Source organism: Sorex fumeus, unplaced genomic scaffold (genome assembly GCF_029834395.1).
Source record: "Sorex fumeus unplaced genomic scaffold, SorFum_2.1 ptg000013l, whole genome shotgun sequence".
Taxonomy (NCBI): Eukaryota; Metazoa; Chordata; class Mammalia; order Eulipotyphla; family Soricidae; genus Sorex; species Sorex fumeus.
In genome coordinates this window covers 12,554,926-12,579,186 of record NW_026606070.1, presented here as the reverse complement: position 1 = coordinate 12,579,186, position 24,261 = coordinate 12,554,926, and the positions used below count along the sequence as shown (strand labels likewise).

Sequence of the window (24,261 nt, the reverse complement as noted above, 5' to 3'; positions counted from 1 at the left end):
TCAGTGGTGCAGCACTTGTTCCCATATATAAGGTCCTGAGTCTGGTCCTGGCACTCCAAAAATACTCAATCAGTGCCAGAGAGAATACTCAGTGGGCTGAGCAAAACATGCAAGAGACCAGGGTTCAGTTCCTAGCGCTGCATGGTCCCCTAGGCACCATCAGGAGCAACCCCTCAGCATGGCCAGATATGCCTTCCCCTTAATAAACAACTACTAACAATAACATGTAGAAAAGTTTTAATAGATGTACTTTTCAAAAGTTTTCCCCATTTTTAGTGAGGAATCATGATATACAGACTGTTGTTAGCAGGTTCATTATTCTACCACCAAACCCGAGTCTAGAAGGCCCCTTTCCCTCCACCAGAGTCCTTAGGACCTGCCCCTTCCCTAAAATATATAAACTTTTGTATTTTTCAAGTTGGATCAGAACTTTTTCTTTGAGTATTGTCTGCTAATTGGAATTTTTTTTTTAATCAATTTTCTTGCACACCTCATACCCTGCATCTTGCATCTTGTTTTCTTTAAATGATATGCAGGATCTTATTCTAGGTTTTTTTTTTTATAGGTACTTTCCTTATTGTTTAGATTACCTATACTTAACAGTACTGGTTCTTACTAACTTGTTTTCTTGAGTATAAAACAGGAACAAAACTGCTTGACTCTATTGCCATGCTTCTATTTGGCAATTCATGTGAGAGGTAATTAATAATCAGTGCAAACAGGTTGGTAAATATGTGAAATTACCCTTAGATACGTTCTTTTGTTTTTTTGTTAATTGCTTTTGCACTAAAAGCAAAAGCCTGATCCATGAAAGAAAAAAAACTGGTACTGACTTTGTAAGTGAACAAAAAACCTAATGAAAGATTTAAACCAGTATCTCTCTTAAAAAGTACAGAGATGGCAATAGCTTATGGAAGGTTGCTCAGTATATATCACTAGAGACATACACATTAGAACAGCGAGTTATTACTGTACACTTAGAGAATGGTGAAAACCTAGAACAACAAAGCCACCAAAAGGCAAGGATGTTGAACTTCATGATGCAGAACTATCCACTTGCTGCTGGTAGAAATGTAAATGCACGACCATTTGGAAAAATAGTTGGGCAAATACACAAAGGTTTTTAACTTTTTCACATTCTATTATTCAACAATAATGCTGCTTGGTATTATGCAATTAAGTATTAAATATCTTATATTCACAGAAAAACTGTATATTAAAGGTTTTTTCAGCTTTATTCATGATTACCAAAATTGGAAGCAACCAAGATGCCTTTTAGTAGGTAATAGAATAAACTGTGGTACATCCAGTGTCTGTTATTCAGCAATAAAAGTTATCACCTTGAAAGGATACGGAGGAACCATAAATGCATATTTTTAAATGAAACAGGCCGTTCTGGAAGGTCAGCATACATTGATCAGGACTATATGATATGCGGAAAAGAGAAAACTTAGAGTGAAAAAGGACAGGAATTCAGAGTTAGGGAGGAAAAGGGATGAAATGGTGAAGTAGAACACACAGAACTTTGAGAGGAAAAAAAGAGAAAGGATAGTCCTTAGGTTATAACTCTGACTTTTGAAGGCAATTTCTTCTTTTGCTTGAATGTATTGAAATTACCTACTTGCTTGTCTTTTCACTTTTTACCTGGGAATCATGGGCTGGAGCAATAGCACAGCGGGTAAGGCGTTTGCCTTGCACGAGGCTTACCCAGGTTTGATTCCTCCGCCCCTCTTAGAGAGCCCGGCAAACTACGGAGAATATCTCCCCCACACGGCAAACCCTGGCAAGCTACCCCTGACATATTCAGTATGCCAAAAACAGTAACAACAAGTCTCACAATTTGTTGTGAGACGACTGGTGCCCGCTCGAGCAAATCGATGAACAACGGGAGGACAGTACTACAGTGCTATCTGGGAATCATAAGTTATTTGGAGAACTGTAAATATAATGGATGATTTTTTGCATAGCGATTTTTGAGTATTTTTGAGTTTTTGTGAGCTTTTGTTAAACAGTTGTAATAGTATATGACAAGCTTCTTGTCTTCTATGAAAGTATGAAAATAAATTATTTCCATATTACAGATCAAGAAACTGATGCATGTGGGTTTTTTAAATGGTATTATAGAAAAAAAAACTTCTGCATGATACTGTAATGGTACAGACCAGAGTGAACCCCAGTGTAAACTATGGAGTGTTTACATATATTACAAAAATATATTAATATATTAATATTTTAATCATTGTTTTAATAAATACCATACTAATACTAGATGGTAATAATAGAGCAAACTAGAAGAGAGAAAGGATATGAGAATTCTGTTGTTTGGTTTTTGTTTGTTGGCGGGTCGTTGGGCTGGACTGTGCACTCAGGAATTACTTTTGGCATGCTTGGGGACCACATAGGTTGCCAGGGATTGACCCAGGGTTGGACATGTGCAAGGCAATCACTCTACATGCTGTCCTATCTCTCTCGCCCAGTTGTTCGGTTTTTCTAGAAATTTAGATAATCTTCAAAAATTAGCCTTTTTTTTAAGCAAATGATTCTTGAAAGCATACAAATCAACTAGCAGGATTAAAGGCATGAATGCATCGAGGACTCTTCAGCTCTCAGCATTCAGCATCAGTCAGAGGCTTTGCTGAGGAAACTGATTAAACTTCGCTTGGTAGAGCGGAGCTCTGTTGGGGGCTTTAGCTGGGGAAGCTGCAGTGTGTACTACTGCTCTGGTGAGAGAAGGGTGTTGAAGGCAGAGGAAAGGAAAAAGGATGGTAACCCGGAACTCTGAACATAGTCTGCAGAATGGTCAGGAATTGGTCAAGAAAACAGTGAAACAGCTGTGTTTTAGAAAGTGAATAGAAATTTGAAGAAATAGACAACAACGTCAAGTGGTTTCTAGAGGTACGTAAGATGTGAACTATTCAGGACCAGAGAGATAGTTAAGGCACTTGCCTTGTCCAAGGCTGACCCCAGTTTGATTCCTGCCACACGGGGTCCCCCCAGAACTGCCAGGCGTGTTATTGCGCACAGCCAGGGGTAAGCACTGAGCATTCCCAGGTATGACCAAAACATAACAAAAAGGTGTGAATGATTCATTCAACAAATATTTAATAGTGATCTCTGCTACATGTACATCTGTTGTTTTCCATGCCTGTCAAAGTACAGAAGCAAGTAGGGCATTCATAAATTCCTGTCTCTGTGAATTATAATAGAGATTGCATCATAATGAAAGGAGCAGGCTACTTTTATTAAGTGATACAAACCTAATTATTAGATTTTACCAGTCATTCCTGAAGAAATGCTTAAGTTGAAATTTTAAGCAAAAAGTTAATTTATAGGGCTTGGAGCGATAGTATAGCAGGCAAGGGATTTGCCTTGCATACAGCCAACCCAGATTTAATCCCCAGCATCCCATATGGTCCCTGGAGCCCACCAGGAGTGATCCATTGTGTTTTTTATTTGTCTTAATAGTGGTATATAGTTTTCTTGTTAAAGTCTTTAAGCTCTTTTGTTAAGCTGTGTTAAGCTGATTCCCAGTTACTTGATTTTTTGTAAGGCACACTGTAAATAGAATTTTTAAAAATTTAGAAATTTCTCTATTGTATTTTGTTACTTGCATATGGACATGCCATGGATTTCTGTTTATTAATTTTGTAACCTGCCACTTTACTGAGTGTATTGTTTCTAAGAGTTCTTTTTATAGAGTTGTTAGATCTGCAAATAGTGGCAGTTTAAGTTCTTTTCCAATCTGTAAAGGTAAAAGGTAAAGGCCCTCCCGTTGATCATCGATTTGCTCGAGCGGGCCCAGTAACGTCTCCATTGGAGACTTTGTTGTTACTGTGTCTGGCATATTGAATACTCTCGGTAGCTTGCTGGGCTCTCCGAGAGGGGCGGAGGAATTGAACTCGGGTCCCTTAATATCTTTTTAGTCTAATTGCGGTGGCAAGGACTTCTAATACTATATTAAATCTTAGCAGTGTGAGTAAGCAGCTTTGTCTTGTGCCTGATCTTAAAGGGAAGGTTTTCTCAGTTTTTCACCGTTGAGTATGGTGTTCATGGTAAATAGCGGGATTTTTTGTTTATTTACTTGTTTGATTTTTTTTTTTTTTTGCCTTATTGGGTCACACCAGCTATGCTCAGGGGTTACTCCTGGCTTATGCACTCAGGAATCACTCCCGGAGGTGCTCAGGGGACCATATGGGATGCTGGGAATCGAACCTGGATTGGCCACATGCAAGGCAAACGCCCTATTGCTCCAGCTCCAAGCCAGGTTTTTTTAATCACAAATGGGTGTTGGATATTGTCAAATTCATTCTTTGTGTCTATTGATAATGACCGCATGATTTTTTTCCTTCATATTGATATGGTGTATCATGTTGATTTGCATTTATTAAATCATCCTTGCATCCTGGGGATAAATTCTCCTTTATCATGGGTTGTGATCTTTTTTTTTTTTTTTTTTTTTGCTCTTCGGCTCACACCTGTTGATGCACAGGGGTTACTCCTGGCTCATTCACTCAGGAATTACTTCTGGTGATACTCAAGGGACCATATGGGATGCTGGGGATCGAACCTGGGTCAGCCGCCTGCAAGGCAAACGCTGTACTTGCAGTGCTATCTCTCCAGCCCCCAGTTGTGATCTTTTGATGTATTGTTGTATTCAGTGTGCTGATACCTTGTTGAGGATCTTTGCGTCCTTATTCATCAGGGATATTGGGTCAAACACACTCCTTTGTAGTGGTGTTTCTGGGTTTGGGTTGTTGGTTTTTGGTTTTTTTTTTTTTTTTGGTACAGGGATAATATTTGCCTCTAGAAGCTGGTAAGATTCCTGCTTCTTCAGTTTTCTGGAAGAGCTTGAAAAGAACTGGAAAGAGGTCTTCTTTAGAGATGTGGAGGAATTCACAAGTAAACCTTTCTGGGCCTGTGCTTTTGTATTGGGGGAGACATCTGATTACTATTTCAGTTTCTTTGACAGTAATTAGTCTGTTCCTGTGATCTATTTTCTCTTGATTCAGCCTTAGGTTATAGGAATTCAATAATTTACCTTCTCTAGGTCAATTTATTTTCTATAATTCTCCAGTTCTATGGCATAAAGATTTTCACAGTAATCCCTGATGATTGTTCTTATTTCTGTTGTGACATTTCTTTTGCATTTCTGACTCAGTTTTCTAGAGTTTCCTCTTATTTTTTTTTTCACTTTTTTATTTTATTGTATCACCGTGAGGTAGTTAGTTACAAAACTTTCATGTTTGAGATTCAGCCATACAATGTTGAAACACCCATCCCTCCACCAGTGCACATTTTCCACCACCAGTGTCCCAAGTATCACCCCCCCACATACACACATACATACACATCAGAGTCCTCACTCTGCCTCTCTGGCAGACAATTTCCCCAATACTCTCTAATTTGGGGCATTAATTTTTCTCGAATTTTCCTGCCTACCTGCCAGGGGCAGAAACTATTTCAAATATCACGAGAGCTCACGCAGGCACGATTGTAAATGTAAATTTCTGAATTTTAAATGGTTGGGTTCCAGAGACATCTCTGTATGGCACTAATCCATTTTGAGACTCTGTTGGGAGCCTCTGGGCCAGAGCTATTGGTGCGCTAAGATGGCATCCAGAGGCAAATTGTGGGCATGACAACCAGTCTTCTGGGCAAGTGGTGGCCCAGGGAGGGGCAGCCTGGTTCCTCTGCCACAATGTGGCCTGGAGGTGAAGAAGTCCTGGAACCTGCATGCCTGGGCCTTGCTTGTGGAAGCTCTTGGTCACTGGGATTCCCTCTGAAGTAGGCGGGGAGACAGCACCTGCTCCGTCTGGGGTGTCCCGGTGATATTGGCTTGGTATGAAGTTTGGAGAGATCTCCAGCATTGTGGTGTCATCCGAGACTTGCTGCTGTGTCTCTGGGCCAGGGTTGTTGGTATGCGAAGATCCACATTACAAAATTTTCAGCAGATTATATCTTAGTGAGTTCCATCCTGAGACGGTGGAGTCAGGCTTGGGGTATGGCGGCAATTTTGGATTGTGGAAGCAAGTGGCTACTGGGGGCTCTGCTTGGGCGGGCACAGGCCAACCCGCCCCCTCCAATTTACTTCGTACTGTTCAGCCATGTATGGGTCTGAACTTAACTGTGGCTTTTGATATCTTTCGGGATTTATTTAGTGGTCTCTGAGACAAGGCTAGTAGTATGGGGGTGACTGCCAGATGAAAATTCTGGCTGGTCTGCTCAGAAAGTCACTAATCTGCACTTAATGCTACAGGTAAATTGTCCTTAGGCATAAATTTAAGAAATTTTTGACAGGCATCTTATCAGAGAAAACTGTTTAATACTTTTAGGATAGTCAGTTTCTTACAGGCATTAAAAGTCATCTACTTTATTCTTCTAAAATATGACTCTTGATTTTGTTCATCTTTTGAATTTTTAAAAATTTCCATTAATGTCTGCCCTAAGTTTTATTATTTCCTTCCTTCTGCTTGCTTTGGATTCCCTTTTTCTAGCTGCATAAGCTGTGCTTCTCATTTCTTTCCTGACGTCACGTTTTTTAACACTTGTTTTACATTCTTTTTTGCAGGTATAGTAGTAGAAGATTGTCTGATTTTGCTCCAAAACTTATTAAAAAATAACAATTCCAATCAAAATTTTTTTAAAGAAGGCTCATATATTCAACGCATGAAGCCTTGGTTTGAAGTTGGAGATGAAAATTCTGGCTGGTCTGCTCAGAAAGTCACTAATCTGCACTTAATGCTACAGGTAAACTGTCTTTAGGCATAAATTTAAGAAATTTTTGGCAGGCATCTTATCAGAGAAAACTGTTTAATATTTTTAGGATAGTTTCTTACAGGCTTTAAAAATCTCTTACTCTGGTGGAAGCAATAGTACAGCAGGTGGGGTACTTGCCTTACACACAGCTAACCCAGGACCCAGCCACAATTCCCGGCACCACATATGGTCCCCTGAGTTCTACCAGGAATAATCTCTGGGCACAGAGCCAGGAATAAGCCTGTGCACCACCAGGTGTGCACCAGCCTCCACCCACCTCCATACCTCTCCCTCCCTTTCACACTCCACTCAAAAATGGTCTCTTACAATGGAGATTTGCAATTACGTTCATATAGAGAGGCATGTACTCAGATACATGCTTATCATTTGACTTGAATAATTCTTAACATCTTATCATTTTCTTTCATTTTTATTTCCACTCGCCTTATTGGGACTACTATAAAGAAAATCAGATACAAGTTTTCTGATGGGTTTTACTAATAGTCTCACTTCATTTGAAATTATTTAATCTTTCTTAAATTAGGGCTTTATTATAAATGTTACAATCCTAAGAGAAAGCTGACATCGAACTTCATTAAAATTGAGTTTTTCTCTATAAAAGGCTCTAAATGGTGTTCTATAAAATCTAATAGTATTTTATTCTTTGAATAAAGAATGAAAAGCCCCAGTGGTGGTGGGGGGTGGGGCAGAATACTTGCAAACCACATCTAAAAAGGATGTATCTAAAATATACAAATGCTCTTAAAATTCAGTAGTAAGTTTTAAAAAAAAAAGTGAAACTTATGTTCAGAATCATTACCTCATTGATAAAGTATACAAATGGAGAGAGGCCAAAGAGATAGTAGAGCAGTTGCCTTGTAAACTGCCCACTGTAGTTTGATCCATGGCATTGCATATGGTCCACTTGGCATCAGCAGGAGTGACCCATGATCACAGAGCCAGAAGTAAGACCTGAGAACTACCTGGTGTAAGCCAAACAAAAAAATTTTTAGGCATGCGAATGAGCCAATTGGCTTATGAAAAAATGTTCAACATATGTCATTAGGGAAATGTACATTAAAAGAATGATATTACTACATACCTATCAGAATTTAATGTTCAACAACTAAATTTAGTAAATATTTGCTGAGATAAAAGCACTAATTGTCAGGAAACAATCGATAATTTCCTTGCCTGTAAATATCAATAACCTGAATATTACTTGTTCACTTACTTATGGTTTAGGGTCATGTTGGTGGTTCTCAGGACTTACTTCTGCCTCTCTGCTCAGGGATCACTCCTAGCAGGCCTCAGGGTGATGTTGGTGGGATCCACTGGAGACTTATGTGAAGCATGGAGGAGAAAGACATTCACTTTCTCCCCACCCTCCTCTGCCACCCAGGACCCAGCGTTTTTGGGTTCTTGTCTCACCTTGCAGAAAAAAAGTTCAGGAGAAGATGAGCAGTGAAAGAGAGGAGAGAGAGAGAGAGTAAAGCACCCAAGGGAGAGTGCGGACTTCCCCAAGGATGGAGAAGCCCTGAGTGACCTTTAGGACTGGCTTTTATATGCATGTTCTTAGGGGTGCCTTAGTCTGGAGTTTTCTGTCAGAGATGGGGGTTGATCAGGTATTGTATCAAAGGAACAGCTTTGAAGTTTCTGGTGAATCTCTTTCAAGTCCTTAATTCTTTCTTTGTCTCTTCTGAAGTTTGTCATCTCTGTGGGGGTCCAGCCTCCTCAGAGCCTCTTACAGACTGGTGTCAGGTGGGTCTTATGAGACCTTAGTTCCTGTTTTCTGCAAGGTTGGCCTTGCAACTTTAGGGCTATTACTTCCCAGGATAGTTTCTGCCATTGCCTTGGGAGGGGGCCTTCCCCGTCTGCCTGCCTACATCCAGGGGACCATGTACGTGCTGGGCATCAAACCTGGGTTCACTGTATGCAAGGCAAGAGCCTGACCTGCTGTATTATCTCTCTGGCCTCCTGTAGCGTGAGTTTTAAATTGAATATTCCAAAATTAATGAGTAGAACACCCACAACTTTATTTGAGCTTTATGTAGAGACTTAATGAAATAAAGTGTGGATAATGGGCTCCCAAATGATTCCTGTATTAGAGAACAGAAATTTCTGTATCAATTTATTTTGCTTTTAACTCCTTTATTGATTCTCCTCCTTCAGACTCTTTAAGTTTACAATCTTCTGATAGTGCTCATAGTAATATTTGTAAATTTCTGAATGTTTCTGAATTGTTTCTGAGTCTTTGGAGTCATTTCCTCTAAAATCAGAGGGTTCATTTGTGAAGTTATAGGCCCTGGAGTTGCTTCCATAGTCTTGATTAATAATCAGGTGTCCATCTGCCCCATTTAGCCAGGAACGTGTTCATTGTATAATTACTAAAAGTGTCTTTCATTTCAAGAGTGACTCAGATAATAAATTGTATAATTATTCAACTTAGAATATGCCTAAAACTATTAGGAAAATTTTTTGAGGAGAATATGGGTAGAATCTATTTATACTCCCAGATACATCATTTTTATTTTTACGTTGGCATTACACATTTCAATATTTTATTTGCATTTATTTTATGTTTTAGGAATAACAGCAAATGGCCAACCTGGTGTCTTTGCTTCATACCACTTCATTAATAAAGGACATTTCTCTAGAAAATAAATTTGTTAATGTAGTTAGTTTGAGGAAAATGAAGAGAATTCAGTGATGTACAGTAAACGAATTTCCTGCCTAACAGAAAACCAGTATTTTTCACTTTTAAAAAAAGTGAATAAATAAGGGCCTGAGCAATAATTGTACAGCGGGTAGAATGCTTGCCTTGCACACGGTTGACCCAGGTTCCATTCCCAACATCCTATATGGTCCCCCAACCATCACCAGGAGTGAATACTGAGTGCAGAGCCAGGAGTAATCCCTGAGCGTCGCTGGGTGTGTCCCCCGCCCCTGGAAAAAATACAAACCACAAAAATAAGTGAATAAGCTAACTATAGCTTATAGGTTTGGAGAACAATAAATTTAGTTTAGTTCCCTTTAATTTGTTCTCTACCTCAACAATTGTTTGTTTGTTTTTTAATTTTTATTAGTGAAACACCATGAGGTACAGTTGTAGATCTACAAATTTTTGTGCTTGGGTTTCAATTATACAATGATCAAACACCCATCCCTCCACCAGTGCCCATTTTCCACCACCACGGGTCCCAGTATCCCTCCCACCCCCCATCCCCTACTCCACCCTGCCTCTTGACTCCTTGGTGCAGTCATGACCTCATTAGCCATGGGTTACCTTTTATTTTCCGATTTGTTCAAGCATTCTTTCTTTATAGGCTAATCCAGGGTTGCTTGGACTTCAGGTTCTCAATTATGTGCCAAATGAAAATGCTAATAATACTAATTAATACTAAATAATACTAAACTTTTCTATTTGGGATAGATATAGCCTAATGGGAATTATTCATCATCATATTATAATCTTGATTAAATTCTAAGTCACTAAAAGCTGAAATTGGTCTAGGTACGCTTATTTTACGCATATTTTGCAGATTAAATTTGGGGAAAGCATTTTTTTCAGGGTTTTGGTCATAAACATTTTTATTTTTTCATAAAATGTTTTATGCTTCTACCTTCTCTATAGGCCTAACCACGTGCCCTTTTTGTGGACAGAAACTGGTGACTCAGAAAGCTGATTACCTTTTGAGAGACTTCTTTTTCATTGTTGGCACTCTAATTATTAACAATTGACATATATTGAGTCAAAACCTTCCTTGATATAGCTTCTTCAAGCTTCCCTTAATTTTGTACTCTGGAAAAATACAGATCCATTTCTCCATTTCTTTTTTTGGCCTCTTTTTTTTTTTCTTTTTTTTGCTTTTTGGGTCACACCCAGTGATGCACAAGAGTTGCTCCTGACTCATGCACTCAGGAATTACTCCTGGCGGTGCTCAGGGATGCTGGGAATTGAACCTGGGTCAGCCACGTGCAAGGCAAACAGCCCTACCAGCTGACCATTTCTTAAACTATGTTATACATTTAAATGGTTGTTATTAACTCTTACTTCTCAAAGTATGCCTTTCTTCTAGCATACTTCCTAGTTCTGTGCCATCTAAAACTTTGCTAGTTACTTATTCTTGTTTACATCAGATGCTACTAAATAATTATTGCTTTTGTTAAGTCTATTAGTGAAATGATGATTATGTTTTTATTTACTGACTTTGGGCCACATCTGACTGGGCTTACGCTTACTCCTGGTTCTATGCTCAGGGATGACTCTTGCAGAGCTGGGTATCAAATCTGGTAGGCTGCATGCTATCTCTCTGGCCCTATTTATGTTTTTAAAATTCTCATTTGGTAGATATATATATATATATATAGGAAAATTAAAGGAAGAAATGACATTGGTTTGGTATTTGATTTAGAGTATATATGTGTGTATGTGTGATGTATATAGTATGTATATGTGTGAATACATATATAATATATATATAAATTGTTTTTTGGATGAAGACAATAAGTTTGAGAGAAAATAAAGCAAAATCCGTAACACTCTTACTTACAGAGATGAACAAGAAGCAGTGTTAAATCCTAAAGCGTTTCTCAAGTGGCACCAACTTATTAATCAGCCTCCTTTGAGAATTTCTATTAGGTCAGATGTGGAGGCAGCTAACAATTCTATTTTTTCACTGCTTCCCAAATGCTAGGATTGTTAGTTACCTTTAATTCACCAACAATAAAACCACCACTTCTCAAACCCATTTTAATGTATATGTTTAGTTTCCCCTTCTCCACCCAAAATCTCCTTTGTTCTAAAAACATTGTTTTATGTACCTACTATAATAATAATGATATTTTTATCTAACAATAATAAGATTGTTTTGGTCTATTCCATTATATCAATTACTTCTGTATATTTACTTTAAAATAGTGGGTCACATTTATATAGCACTTCATTGTTAGTAAAGTATTACAAATACCACATTTGATCTTGATATAAAGGTACGTGTAATTTTACTTTTAAATCGGTCACGGTCCTCCCGTTGTTCATCAATTTGCTTGAGCGGGCCCAGTAACGTCTCCATCATGAGACTTGTTGTTACTGTGTTTGGCATATCGAATACGTCATGGGGAGCTTGCCAGATCTGCCGTGCGGGCAAGACACTCTCGGTAACTTGCCGGGCTCTCTGAGAGGGGCAGAGGAATCGAACTTGGGTCGGCCATGTTGGCCGCTTGTAAGGCAAACGTCCTACCGCTGTGCTGTCGCTCCAGCCCGTACTTTTAAATAAGATATATATTTATAAAAATTTTGTTAGGGGGCCAGAGAGGTTGTTCAGCAGGCAGTGTCCTTGCCTTGCACACAGCTGACCCAGATTCAATCCCCGGCACCCTAGATGGTTCCCCGAGCCCTCCAGGAGCATAGAGCCAGGACAAACCCCTGAGCACCACCGTTATTGTTTGGTTTTGTTTTAATATGGGGGACGAGGGCAGTGTTGGGGATTAAACCCAGGACCTCATGTAAGCAAAACATGGACACTTTTTTTTTTTTTTTTTTTTTGCTTTTTGGGTCACACCTGGAGATGCACAGGGGTTACTCCTGTCTCTGTACTCAGGAGTTACTCCTGGTGCTGCTCAAGGGACCATATGAGATGCTGGGAATCGAACCCAGGTTCGCCACGTGCAAGGCAAACGCCCTACCCGCTGTGCTAACTCTACAGCTCCAAAACATGGACACTTTTCCCTGAGTTGCCTCCCTGATCCCCGGTATATACCGTTATTTTATTATTTTTTCAAAACTGAAAGCGAGCACTTGTTTCAGGAAGTAAAGGAAGCAAGAATTTGTTAATAGTTTATTTTTACTGGATGACCAAGACACTTTATTCTGTGGGTACAGAGCACTACACCAAGTAATTATTTCCATAGGTAGAGGGGACCAGTGTTAAAGTTTTATTTAAAAAAAAAAAAAGGTAAAAAAGATGGTTGGAGTTCCAAGGAGGAATACCCAGAAGTTGTTTTAAAGATTAAAAATCTGTGCAGAACACTTATTGGGAGGACTTTTCTCATGTTTCTGAAATCTCATGTTAAGTTCAGACTAGTTAATAGAATTTCAAGCATTTCATAAGAATTAAGCATCAATGAGGAGGCTGGAGAATATCGTACTACAGGTAGCGTACTTGCCTTGCACACAGCCAACCTGGGTTCCATCCCTGGTACTCCATTTGGTCTCCCAAGCACTGTCAGGAGTCACAGAGAGTGACCAAATAGAACAGAGTAGACCAAAACAACCTTATTACTGTTAGATAAAAACAATCTTATTGTTATAGTAGATGCATAATGCAATGTCTTTGTACCCCCTGAAAGTGCTCATCACTATCTCTGAGCACAGGACCAAGAGTAAATCCTAGGCATCGCCAGATGTGGCTAAAAAAGCCAGAAAGTCAGTGAGGCCAAACCCTTGCCATGTATCTTTCCCCATGTGTTCAGTTGTTCGTTTTAGCCATCTCTTTAAAGTATTTCCAGTTGAGGGGGAAGTTAATCATCCCTGAGGTCACTCTGTCTTCAGACCTACTGTATAACTAGGTAATTTCTCTTTAGTAAGAAATCTGCCGTCCCCCACGCCCCACCGAGGTCTCCAGCTGCCCCCCACGAGCGGCTCTCCGGCATGGCCACGACTCCAGGGCACAGAAGCCAGTCTCCTAACTATCTGACTTTTAATAGAAATTCTTCCAGGGTCAATAAGTAAAATAGCAGAAATTCAAGACATCATTTTATTCTTAAACCAAGTCGTAGAAAGCAAATCATTTCACAACGCTGTTTCAGCATATCTGATTGTGGGGGGTGGGTCGCAAACTCTAAACAATAATTGTGCATCTTCTATCGAAATAATCTATCTAGTCAAAGTAGATAGAGTATTAACTAGAACTCATCTGCCTCACAAGAATTGGGAGGGGTAGGAGGTGGGGGTCTATTGGGGTTCGCGGTTAAAAATAAGTATTGGTAAAGGGAAATGTGTTTGATACTCACATGACTGAGACCTAAACCCGAAAGCTCTGTAACTTTTCCCACAGTGATTCAATAAATAAATAAATAAATAAATAAATAAATCTGCCGTCCTGTTACTGATACATTGATGTGCTGAGTATAGATTGTTAAAAGTACCATGCTTCTTGTTTGAGATTTAGAAAATTACTTATTTTGTTTCTAATCTGGGAGTTCACAGTCTCCTAAGGAAACAAATTTAAGACAAAAAGCTTATTGTAATATGTACTATAACTAAACTAGTGGAGCATGAAGATGCACCTACACTGTGTAAGCAAATGCTTCACATTGATTTTTTTGTACATTTAGATAAAATTTGGGCTGGAGGGATAGTACAGACTGTCGGTTGTCTGCAGCGGACCCAGGCTTGATCCCCAGCAGAATATATGGTCCCCTGAACCCTAACAGGAGTCATCCTTGAGCACAGAGCCAGGAGTCATGCCTGAGCACTGTCAGGTCTGACTCCCACTTCCAAATCATTTAGATCAAATTTGCCCCGAGACTCCCAATTTTTTTTAGCATTGGTTTACATCTTCACACCTCAACTTTATGTCTCTCTCTCTCTCTCTCTCTCTCTCTCTGTGTGTATATATATATATATATCTCACTGTCACTGTCCTCCTGTTGTTCATTAATTTTCTCGAGCGGGCCCAGTAATGTCTCCATTGTGAGACTTTGTTGTTACTGTGTTTGGCATATGGAATACCTCACGGGTAGCTTGCCAGGCTTTGCCGTGCGGCCGAGATAATCTCAGTAGCTTGCTGGGCTCTCTGAGAGGGGCAGAGGAATCGAACTCGGGTCGACCATGTTGGCTGCGTGCAAGGCAAACGCCCTACCCACGGATGTGTGTATATATATATATATATATATATATATATATATATATATATCTCCACCACACGACATCTCCCTCCTAGCTCCAGCTCCATTCTCCATGATCAAACTGACTCTGCTTGCTTCCTCCTCCATTCCCCATTCCTTCCCCTTCTGGCTGGAAATCACCACCTTTTTTCTTCTCAGACTCTGATGGTAACTTTTGTTGTTTGTTTTGCTTAATATTCCACTTAAGAATGAGATCATTGAGGCTGGAGTGACAGCACAGCAGGTAGGGCATTTGCCTTGCACGCGGCCAACCCAGATTTGATTCCCAGCATCCCATATGTTCCCCTGAGCACCATCAGGAGTAATTCCTGTGCATAGCCGGGTATAACCCAAAAAGCAAAGAGAAAGGAGGGAGAGGGAGAGGGAGATCATCTGGGGCTGGAGCCACAGTACAGTGGATAGAGCACCTGCTTTGCACATGACCGACCCAAGTTCAATGCCCGGCATCCCAGTAGTGATCCCTGAATGCAGGGTCAAGAGTAAGCCCTCAGTCAACTGGGTGTGTGGCCCAAAAACAAAAGAATGGGATGATCTGGTACTTTTCCTTCACTTTCCGATTTATATTACCTAGCAGTAATCTCAAATTTCTCCCATGTTGTCCCAAAAGGCAGAAATTCATTTCTTTCAATAGCTGTGGGTATTTCAGGTCTTGTAAATGCAACTTGTGTTTTCTATTTCTTGACAGCTTGTTCGTGTCCTAGTGTCTCCTACCAACCCTCCAGGTGCCACCAGCAGCTGCCAGAAAACCATGTTCCAGTGTGGCTTACTGCAGCAGCTTTGCACTATCCTGATGGCCACTGGAGTTCCTGCTGATATTCTGACTGAGGTAAACTAAATGGCAGCAGAGGCTGCCTTGGAGAAGTTGAAGTCAGGAATCCTAGAAAGAACTATCAGCCTAAGGATAAATAATAATCATTAACTGTGTTCAGCTGTTCGATTCCTTCCTCACCATACATGAATAATTACAGAATGATGGCAGCACCAATCCTAAAGTGTATACCGTTCTTCAAACTTAATAGTAGCACTGTCCTCCATTGTTCATTGATTTGCTCAAGCGGGCACCAGTGATGTCTCCATTGTGAGACTTGTTTCTGTTTTTGGCATATCGAATACGTCACGGGGAGCTTGCCAGGCTTTGCCATGTGGGCAACTTGATTTCTTAAGTTGCTTGTTCAATTTTTTTTCTGATTTAATTTTAAAGCATCCTTTTCTTGTTTTATAAAAATAAATTCTATGTCAGGATATTAATACTTTCCATGTTTTGAAATTAAAATGTGCATGTGCATGCTCAGGTGCTTTTTTGATGCTGTTGTTGCTGCTATTTACTTCTTATTTTTATTCTTTAGGCCACACCTGGCTGTCCTGGGGTGCTACTCTGGCTCTGTGTTTGAGAGGCACACGCAGAGGAGTTGGGATGGGGAGATGGTTCAGGCAGAATCAAACCTGGGCCTCCTACATGCTGTGCATGAACTCAACCTGTTGAACCATCTCTCTGGCCCCAGTGTTGCTTTTACCTTCACAACTACATTTAATATTTTAAATTATTTCCTTGAGAAAGTGTTACAGTATTATGCCATCATTCGAAATGTTGGTTTCTGAATTTTAGCATTTAGAGCAAAAAGCAAAAAGATATGGCCTTCTATCGAGCGCAAGTTTCTTTCTCTCTAAATTTTCTTTTTTCCTCTTCTTAACAGACCATTAATACTGTATCAGAAGTTATTCGAGGTTGCCAAATGAATCAAGACTATTTTGCTTCTGTAAATGCCCCTTCAAATCCACCAAGGTAGGAAAAGAGAAATAAAAGTAGTGTTCTTCTAAGGAAGCAAAAATTATTTTGGGATTTTAATACATGTCATTAACATTTTTCTATTTTAACATCATGTTAAAATCTTTTGGTATTAAGATTTTCTAACTTGGGTATTTGGGCTCAAATATAACACATTCTATTTCCTAGCTATAAGCCTTAAGCAAACAAATCAGTTTGCTACTCTCAGCTGCAGTTACTTTTTCTGTGCTGTAGAGATGAAAAAAAAACTTGCTGGTGTTCTGGTGTGAGTTCTTAAATCAATAAAAATGATTAGTTATTGGGACTGGAGCGATTGTACAGCTGGTAGAGTGCTTTGCCTGGAGCACAGCCCACCTGGGTTCATGCCCCTGACAGTCCCCTGACCCTGTCAGGAGTGATACCAGCGCACAGAGCTAGGAGTAAGCCCTGAGCACCGCTTGGTGTGGTCCAAAGCACAAGCAAAAGATCAGTCACTCACCTTTGTTCTTGGGTTGAAGTACTCCTTTTTGTTCTTTTTGAATGCAACAGACCAGCGATTGTCGTGCTTCTCATGTCCATGGTCAACGAACGGCAGCCGTTTGTATTGCGCTGTGCAGTGCTCTATTGCTTCCAGTGTTTTCTATATAAAAATCAGAAAGGACAAGGAGAGATCGTGGCAACGCTGCTACCCTCCACCATTGATGGTAAATAATTAGTTCTGATTTCTGTTTTAAAAATTGAATAAGAGATTTTCAAGCTCCTAATGGTACGATTATGTATAATTTTCTAGTACTGAGATATGCATGTGATACTTAGTGTGATATCCAAAATTTTCTAATATTTCTTGGTTCTACTACTTCGTTTCCAGTAGACCTTGTCCCATCTTTCATTTTATTTTGAAAATACTGCTTAATACTACTGATTACCAGATTTTTAAATATTGTTTTAAACTGCTACGTGTGTGTTTAACAAGAAACCTAATTAAGTTTGGTTTTATTTTTATTTTAGTGAATAATTAACTTCTTTGTTGTTGTATTTTTGCTCTCTTTGTAGCAACAGGTAATTCGGTCTCAGCTGGTCAGTTACTGTGCGGAGGTTTGTTTTCAACTGATTCCCTTTCCAACTGGTGTGCTGCCGTTGCCCTGGCTCACGCTTTGCAAGAAAACGCCACGCAGAAGGAGCAGCTGCTCAGGGTTCAGCTGGCCACGAGCATCGGCAACCCCCCGGTGTCCTTGCTACAGCAGTGCACCAACATCCTTTCCCAGGTAATGTGCATGTTCCGCCCGCCCCTCTATGCCGATGGCTGTGACGGGTTGATTTTAAGATTGTCCTAGTAGACACAGATGAAAAGCGCCAGTTCATTGTCAGTGTGGAGAGCAAAACATGTTCTTCAAGAAGGGCTTTGCCAGAATGCTTCAGCAGGCCCGCACCATGCTGGAAAATCACGTTCTGGGCCAAAAGGTGGTTTTGTTGGTTTGATTTTCTTCCAAAGCCGTCTGGTGTTCATGTGTGTCATTTTCCCTCTCTGCTCAGCAGCTGAATTCAGGTCCACTCCTGAATTCAAGAGTAGTAGCGCACATGCCTGTTTCTCTCGGACTGGGATAGCAGCCCATTGCTTGTGTTACGTTACAGCTCTGGGTGTTGGTGAACTCACGCATCCTCCAGTTCCCTGAATTTAAATTTACCAAGTAATACCAAAAATAACAACTTGGTCTTTTTTTTTCTTTCTAGGATATTTTTCCCCTATTATTTTAATTGAATCACAGTGATATACACATTTACAAAGTTGTTCATGATTAGACTTCAGTCATAAGTAATGTTCCAACACCCGTCTCTTCACCAGTGTACTTTCTCCCCACTGATAGTCCCAGTTTCCCTCCCAAGGGGAACAGCATTGCTTTTCTTGAAGTGTTGACAGTTGACCTTCAGGAATGTCATTCTTAGATGGTTTGCCCCATGTGTCAGCATTGCTGCTGTTAAGCAATTCAGATTCACGCTTTAGGAAAGTTGTAAAGTCATCATCATTCAGAATCACTCAAGGAGTGTAAAAATTTGGATAAGGTTGATACACTGGAATTTTCTTGCCTCCTCTCCCTTAATACCAGGGACTTTTTTTTTTTTCCATTTCATTTTAAGCTGTGCCTCACTTATTTGAATTGTTTTATTGTGAGCATTGAAAGAAGCATCAATAGGAAGTTACAAATGAAAGCTTTAAATGTAACAAATGAAGAGGGAGTTGAAAACTCCCTTTGTTGTTTAAAATCACTTGACATTGACTGAAAGATTAATTTCTCTTCAATTTATCTGTCATTCTTCTCAGTGGTTTTTTAAGAAGTACTCCCCAAAACTCATATCTTTACTTAGTAAGTAGAATTCTTAAAATTACTGTCTGTGGAAAAAAGCCTTTATCAGCTGAACAGTAATTACCCATCTGACAACCACTTCAGACTCCCTTGTAATAGTACATTGCAACTAGTGCATAATAAGAAGCCCACAGGATAGTGAAGTCACTTTACTTTTAATAACCAGAGAGCGCTAAGATTGTTCTTTACCCTCTAAAATATGTATGCATTTTTCTGCACTAAATCATTAGTTTTTTTTTTTAATTATTAAATATTTGAAACTTTCATCCTCTCCTGAAGCATAGCTTGGGTTTGTAGACAGTTGAGGGGCTTTTCTGGATTAAAATTGTATGAAAGGAGCAATATTTATGAATAATTTTTAATGTATAATTTGCAGGGTGATAAGATCGACAGACGGGTATGTACCATTTGTTTAAGCTGAGGCATTTTCCTCTTACAGCAAAGCTTTTCCTTTGTCTTGGGTTTTGCTGTTTGGTTTTTTTAACCGCTTGTCTGAAGTTACATTCTACTCACACTTGTATGTGTCACAAGTTTGTCACTTTTAGTGGCTCTCAAATTTCTCTCCGTGGGATACTGCGATGGTGTTACTAAGAACTAGGGGACCGGAAGCTTCACTTAACCCGTCCTGTGCATTCTTGGGCTGCTTGCACTTCCTGAAACTCCCTGGTTTGGTTTCTTGGTGTTTGTGTGTTTTTGTGTGTGTTTTCACTCAAACTTCCTTATTTCCCCTGAAATCATTTCAAAGGACAGTAAAATTGTGGGTTAAGAAGTTTGACTTTAGTGTTCAGAGATATAATGGGTAGATTGCAGGCCAAATGTGGGTAAGGCCCCAGGTTTGACCCCTGACACTACCTCACCCTCACCTCCTACCCCACCTCAGGGTTTTTGGTTTTTTTCTTTAGTGAATCATTATATATATTAAAAAAAAAAAATCGATGGTCTTTATATTACTTGGATTATTGAAAAATGTACAATAGTATAATTTGGCAATGGGAAAGATTTTAAATGAAAATTACAGATTATTTTAGGATGTAACCAGTATGTTACAACTACCAATAAGTGGGGTTTTTGTGGGGGAGGGGTGCATAGAGGAGCCTCTCAAGTAGTGCTCACAAGATTCCAGGTCTCCACTGATTCTTGGCCAGCTGAGCTGAGGATATAATGCTGCTTATGCCCCGCACATGCCCTGTGAAGGTACCCTGGTTACCTGGTCATGTGGGGTCCTTGAGAGCTGACCACAATGGTGCTTAGGATGCTGGGATACTGGGAATTGAACCTAGGCCTGGCCTCTGGTGTATGCTCTGCCTGCTACAGTCCCCACCCCTTGGGAATAAGTTATGGATGATACTGGGGGAGCATGTTCAGTTTTAGTTTGTTTTGTGGAGTGGTCGGCAAAAACAGAACTATATCTTACTCATATGGGCACGTGTTCGATGGTGCAGTGTGGTTAGTAATAACTGAAGTTCTCTTGGGAACTGTCTTGTATATGAACATGAGTCAGCATGTTAATAACCCACTCAGAGGCATTTGGCAGCTCTAGCCTACCAACTTTTTGATATTAGGAAAAATATTTTGTAACTGTGTCAGACATCTCAAAGAAAAATAAAACAGACTGGAGAGATAGTGCACATATAAGGCACTTGTAGCCTTACATGAGCAGCCCTGCAATGAAGGATCCCTGAGTACAGACAGAGCCAGGAGTTTGCCCAGAGATCAGCCGAAAATGGCCCCCAAACCAGCACCCCCAAATTTAAGAAACAATATTTTTAAAAGTCAGTTTGCACACAGTAACATGCATGGATATTAAGTGTTTATGTATTTTTTATTTTTAAATTTTTTTATTTTGAATCATGAGATAGTTACAGACTTACAAATTTTCATGATTACATTTCAAAGTCTCATGGAGACATTACTGGGCCCGCTCGAGCAAATCGATGAACAACGGGAGAACAGTGATACAGTGATACAGTGACATTTCAGTCAAACAATGTTCTAGTACCCATCCCTCCACCAGTGCCCATTCCCCACCACCAGTGTTCCCAGTGTCCTTCCCGCCACTCCCACCCCTTCCCACCCCCTGCCTCTGTGGCAGACACATTCCCTCTTACTCTTTCTCTCCTTTTGGGTGTTAGGATTTGCAACATAGGCACTATGCAGCCATCATGTTTGGTCTATAGCCTACTTTCAGCACGCATCTGCCATCCTGAGTGATCCTTCCAACCATCATTTGCTTAGTGGTCTCTTCTCCATCCCAGCTTCCTTTTCGCCCAGCACATGAGATCAGCTTCCAAGCCGTGGGACCATTCTCCTTGCCTTTATCTCTGTTATCCTTTAGGGGTATTAGGAGTTTAATCTGGTGATCTTTGATGATCGAATATATCTCTGATACCTCTATAACCAACACCCCAAATAAGATATAGAACATATTCATAACCCCGGAAAATATATTCATGCCCCCTTTTAAGGAATTCTTCGTTCCCAGAGGCCACCACTAGAAAATGACTCGGAATCACACCTACAGTGGGATCATACCTAAGCTCTAGAAGCTTAAAATATTTTTTTTTGCACTTTTTGGTGCAAAAATATTAAAGTTGAAATGCAAAAGTCGGAATAAGAGGAATTTTTATTCAGAAAATACAATGGTGTATAACTGAAACCCAAGCACAAAAATTTGTAAGTCTACAACTGTACATCATGGTGTTTCACTAAAAAAATTTAAAAAAAAAGAAAATACAATGGTAATAAAAGAGAAAACATAGTAAATAGTGAAAATTAAAAGCATACAGTAAAAATATGATGTAGATTTAATTGGGTTTTTTTTTTTTGGTTTTTGTTTGTTTGTTTGTTTTTTGTTAGTGGTGTTCTCCCATCTAGAAAACCTAGTGATTTCTGGTAACTAAGCCACAAGAATTCTCTGAAATTTTCTTTTCACCATCCAATTGATTTTCCAAATCTCAATAATCAATAAGTTCAAGGGGAATAGAAAGAGTTCTTTACTAAAAGATATCTTTTTTTCTTGTAACCATATAACAAAAGGAATAGTTTTTAGTTTTAGTCACAATGTCTGAAAAGGCTTTCTTTTGTCTGTTCTAGATATTTTAGTTGTTTATTTTTCATTTTACTCTTTTTCCTTTCTCCTGTAGCACTGGGGATGAAATCCTCATGCAGAGCATGAGCTCTCTACCTCTGAACCATGTCCCCAGCCTCATAGGTGTTTATTTTAAATAATTCTGTTTGAACATAAAGTGGCAACAGGGTGGGAGAGCTTGTAGGTCTCTTATCTTGCACATGACCAGCCTGGGGTTCTCTCCCAGCACCCCATATGGTTCCCTGAGTCCCACCAGGGGTAATTCCTGAGTTCAGAGCCAGCTGTAAGACCTGAGCACCACCACCACCCACCTGTCCCCACCAAAAAAAAAAAAATGTTTTCACAGCCTTTAATGACCCATTTCTAATTTTCTTTTTTTGGATAGATAGGTTTTTTTCTTTTTGGGTCACATCCAGCAATGTTCTGGGGTTACTCCTGGCTCTGCACCCAGGAATTACTCCTGGCGATGCTTGCGGGACCATATGGGGTACCTGGGATGGAACCCCGAGAGGCCGTGTGCAAAGCAAACGCCCTACCCGTTGTACTGTTGCTCCGGCCCCACATAGAGTTTCTTGAATGGAATTTTGTTGGGTTGATTTTATTATTAACATTTTGAGATGATGTTAATATCGAACAGGACAGTTACTACAGCAATTTGACAATACTTAACAGTATGCTTCAGGGGCCAGAGAGATGGTACAGCAAGTAGGGTGCTTTCCTTGCACATGGCTAACCCAGGTTTAATCCCCAGCATCCCATATGGTCCCCAGAGCATCACCAGGAGTAATTCCTGAGTGCAGAGCCAGGAGTAACATCTGAGTATCGCCAGGTGTGCACCCCCTCCCCCAAAAAATATATAGTTTGCTTTAGTTTTATGTTTGAAAAATTTAGAGAAAAAGAAAATAGAAAATAATGTCCCTCAGTCTTCTTCCCCAATATCACTACTGATAAAATGTAATTTTTTATACTGTTTACATGGCAGTATTCTGTTTTTATACTACTTACATTAGATTTCATTTTCTGTTCTGTATCTTTTCCTTTAAGTATTTTTCATGTTATTAAACTCTTAATCACTATCAGTTTATATTATTGAATATACCAGAGTTTAGTTAATTATCTCCTTTTGTTTGGACCTTTTCTTATCCCCAATTTTTCTTTATTGTAAATAACAGGGTGGGAAAGCTTTGTAGGTAGGTCCCTTTCCTTGCACATGATCAACCTGGGGTTCTTTCCACCAGGTTTTATAAGCACCAGAATAATACACTTTGTATATAAGAACATTATTGCATAGTCCTTATCTTTTCACATTTCCAGTTTAGAAGAACTGTTCTTGTTTTTCTGAAGTTAAAATACTTTTTAGATATATATTTATATTACATATGCATATGGTATATAATTAAATATATGCTAAATAATAAGTAAAAGTAATATGTTTATGTAAAAGTAATATGTATATACAACCCAACTATTGCTATTTTACTTTTCCCATTTCAAGCTTTATTCTGACATATAACTGAAGTTTGGGACTTAAGTTCTGCTCTTTACAGAGAGAAAAGGGATGATAATAGTTTGGTATTTGTAGAACACTGTGGTGCCATGCTCTGTTCTAAATCCTTTCTGTACGTTCATATCCATGTGAGATCATGTGTATCGACCCTGTGAGATGGGATTAAGTATCTTCCCAATTTAGGGCTGAGGAAGAAACTCAGTAAATTACCCAAGATTTCATGGCCATTGAATTGTAGAACCAAGATATTTAAGTCTGGGGCGGGAGCAATAGTACAGCAGGTAAAGGCACTTACCTTACCCCCAGGTTGTTTGATCCCCAAGCATCCCACCACCAGGAGTAACTAAATGCAGAGCCAAGAGTCACCTCTGAGTATCACCAGGTGTAGGCCAAAAGCCAAAATAATGAATAAGTAAAGTAAAGTAAAGGCCCTCCCGTTGATCATCTATTTGCTCGAGCGGGCCCAGTAACATCTCCATTGGAGACTTTGTTGTTACTGTGTCTGGCATATCGAATACGTCACAGGGAGCTTGCTGGGCTCTGCCGTGCAGGCGAGATACTCTCGGTAGCTTGCCGGGCTCTCCGAGAGGGGCAGAGGAATCGAACTCGGGTCGGCCATGTTGGCTGCGTGCAAGGCAAACGCCCTACCGCTGTGCTATCGCTCCAGCCCTTTACTCGAGCAAATGAATAAATAAAATTAATATTAATTAAAAAAATTACAATGATTTAATTCCTCATACTCTAGCTTTGCTATCTGTCCTCTTAAGCTCTGTGTATGAGTTCATTTCGTCCTGCTGCTTCTGTTTACTAAATGAGGAATGTGGGGCCCAGCTAGCATTTGAACAGGTTTGAACAAACAGCAGAACATTTT

At 39.7% G+C, this 24,261-nt stretch overlaps 1 protein-coding gene across 4 annotated transcripts in view; it reads left to right on the top strand.

Annotated features, from left to right (window-relative positions):
- USO1 (USO1 vesicle transport factor) overlaps positions 1 to 24,261 on the top strand; it is an 82,945-nt gene that overhangs the window by 40,672 nt on the left and 18,012 nt on the right. For 2 of the 4 annotated variants that reach the window (XM_056111114.1, XM_056111112.1), the window contains 6 exons: positions 6,569 to 6,747; positions 15,353 to 15,493; positions 16,362 to 16,450; positions 16,982 to 17,136; positions 17,486 to 17,697; positions 19,172 to 19,192. In XM_056111114.1, the coding sequence (XP_055967089.1) occupies positions 6,569 to 6,747; positions 15,353 to 15,493; positions 16,362 to 16,450; positions 16,982 to 17,136; positions 17,486 to 17,697; positions 19,172 to 19,192 (797 nt within the window). The remainder of the gene's footprint in view (positions 1 to 6,568; positions 6,748 to 15,352; positions 15,494 to 16,361; positions 16,451 to 16,981; positions 17,137 to 17,485; positions 17,698 to 19,171; positions 19,193 to 24,261) is intronic. The other 2 variants (XM_056111115.1, XM_056111113.1) reach the window with 1 other exon arrangement.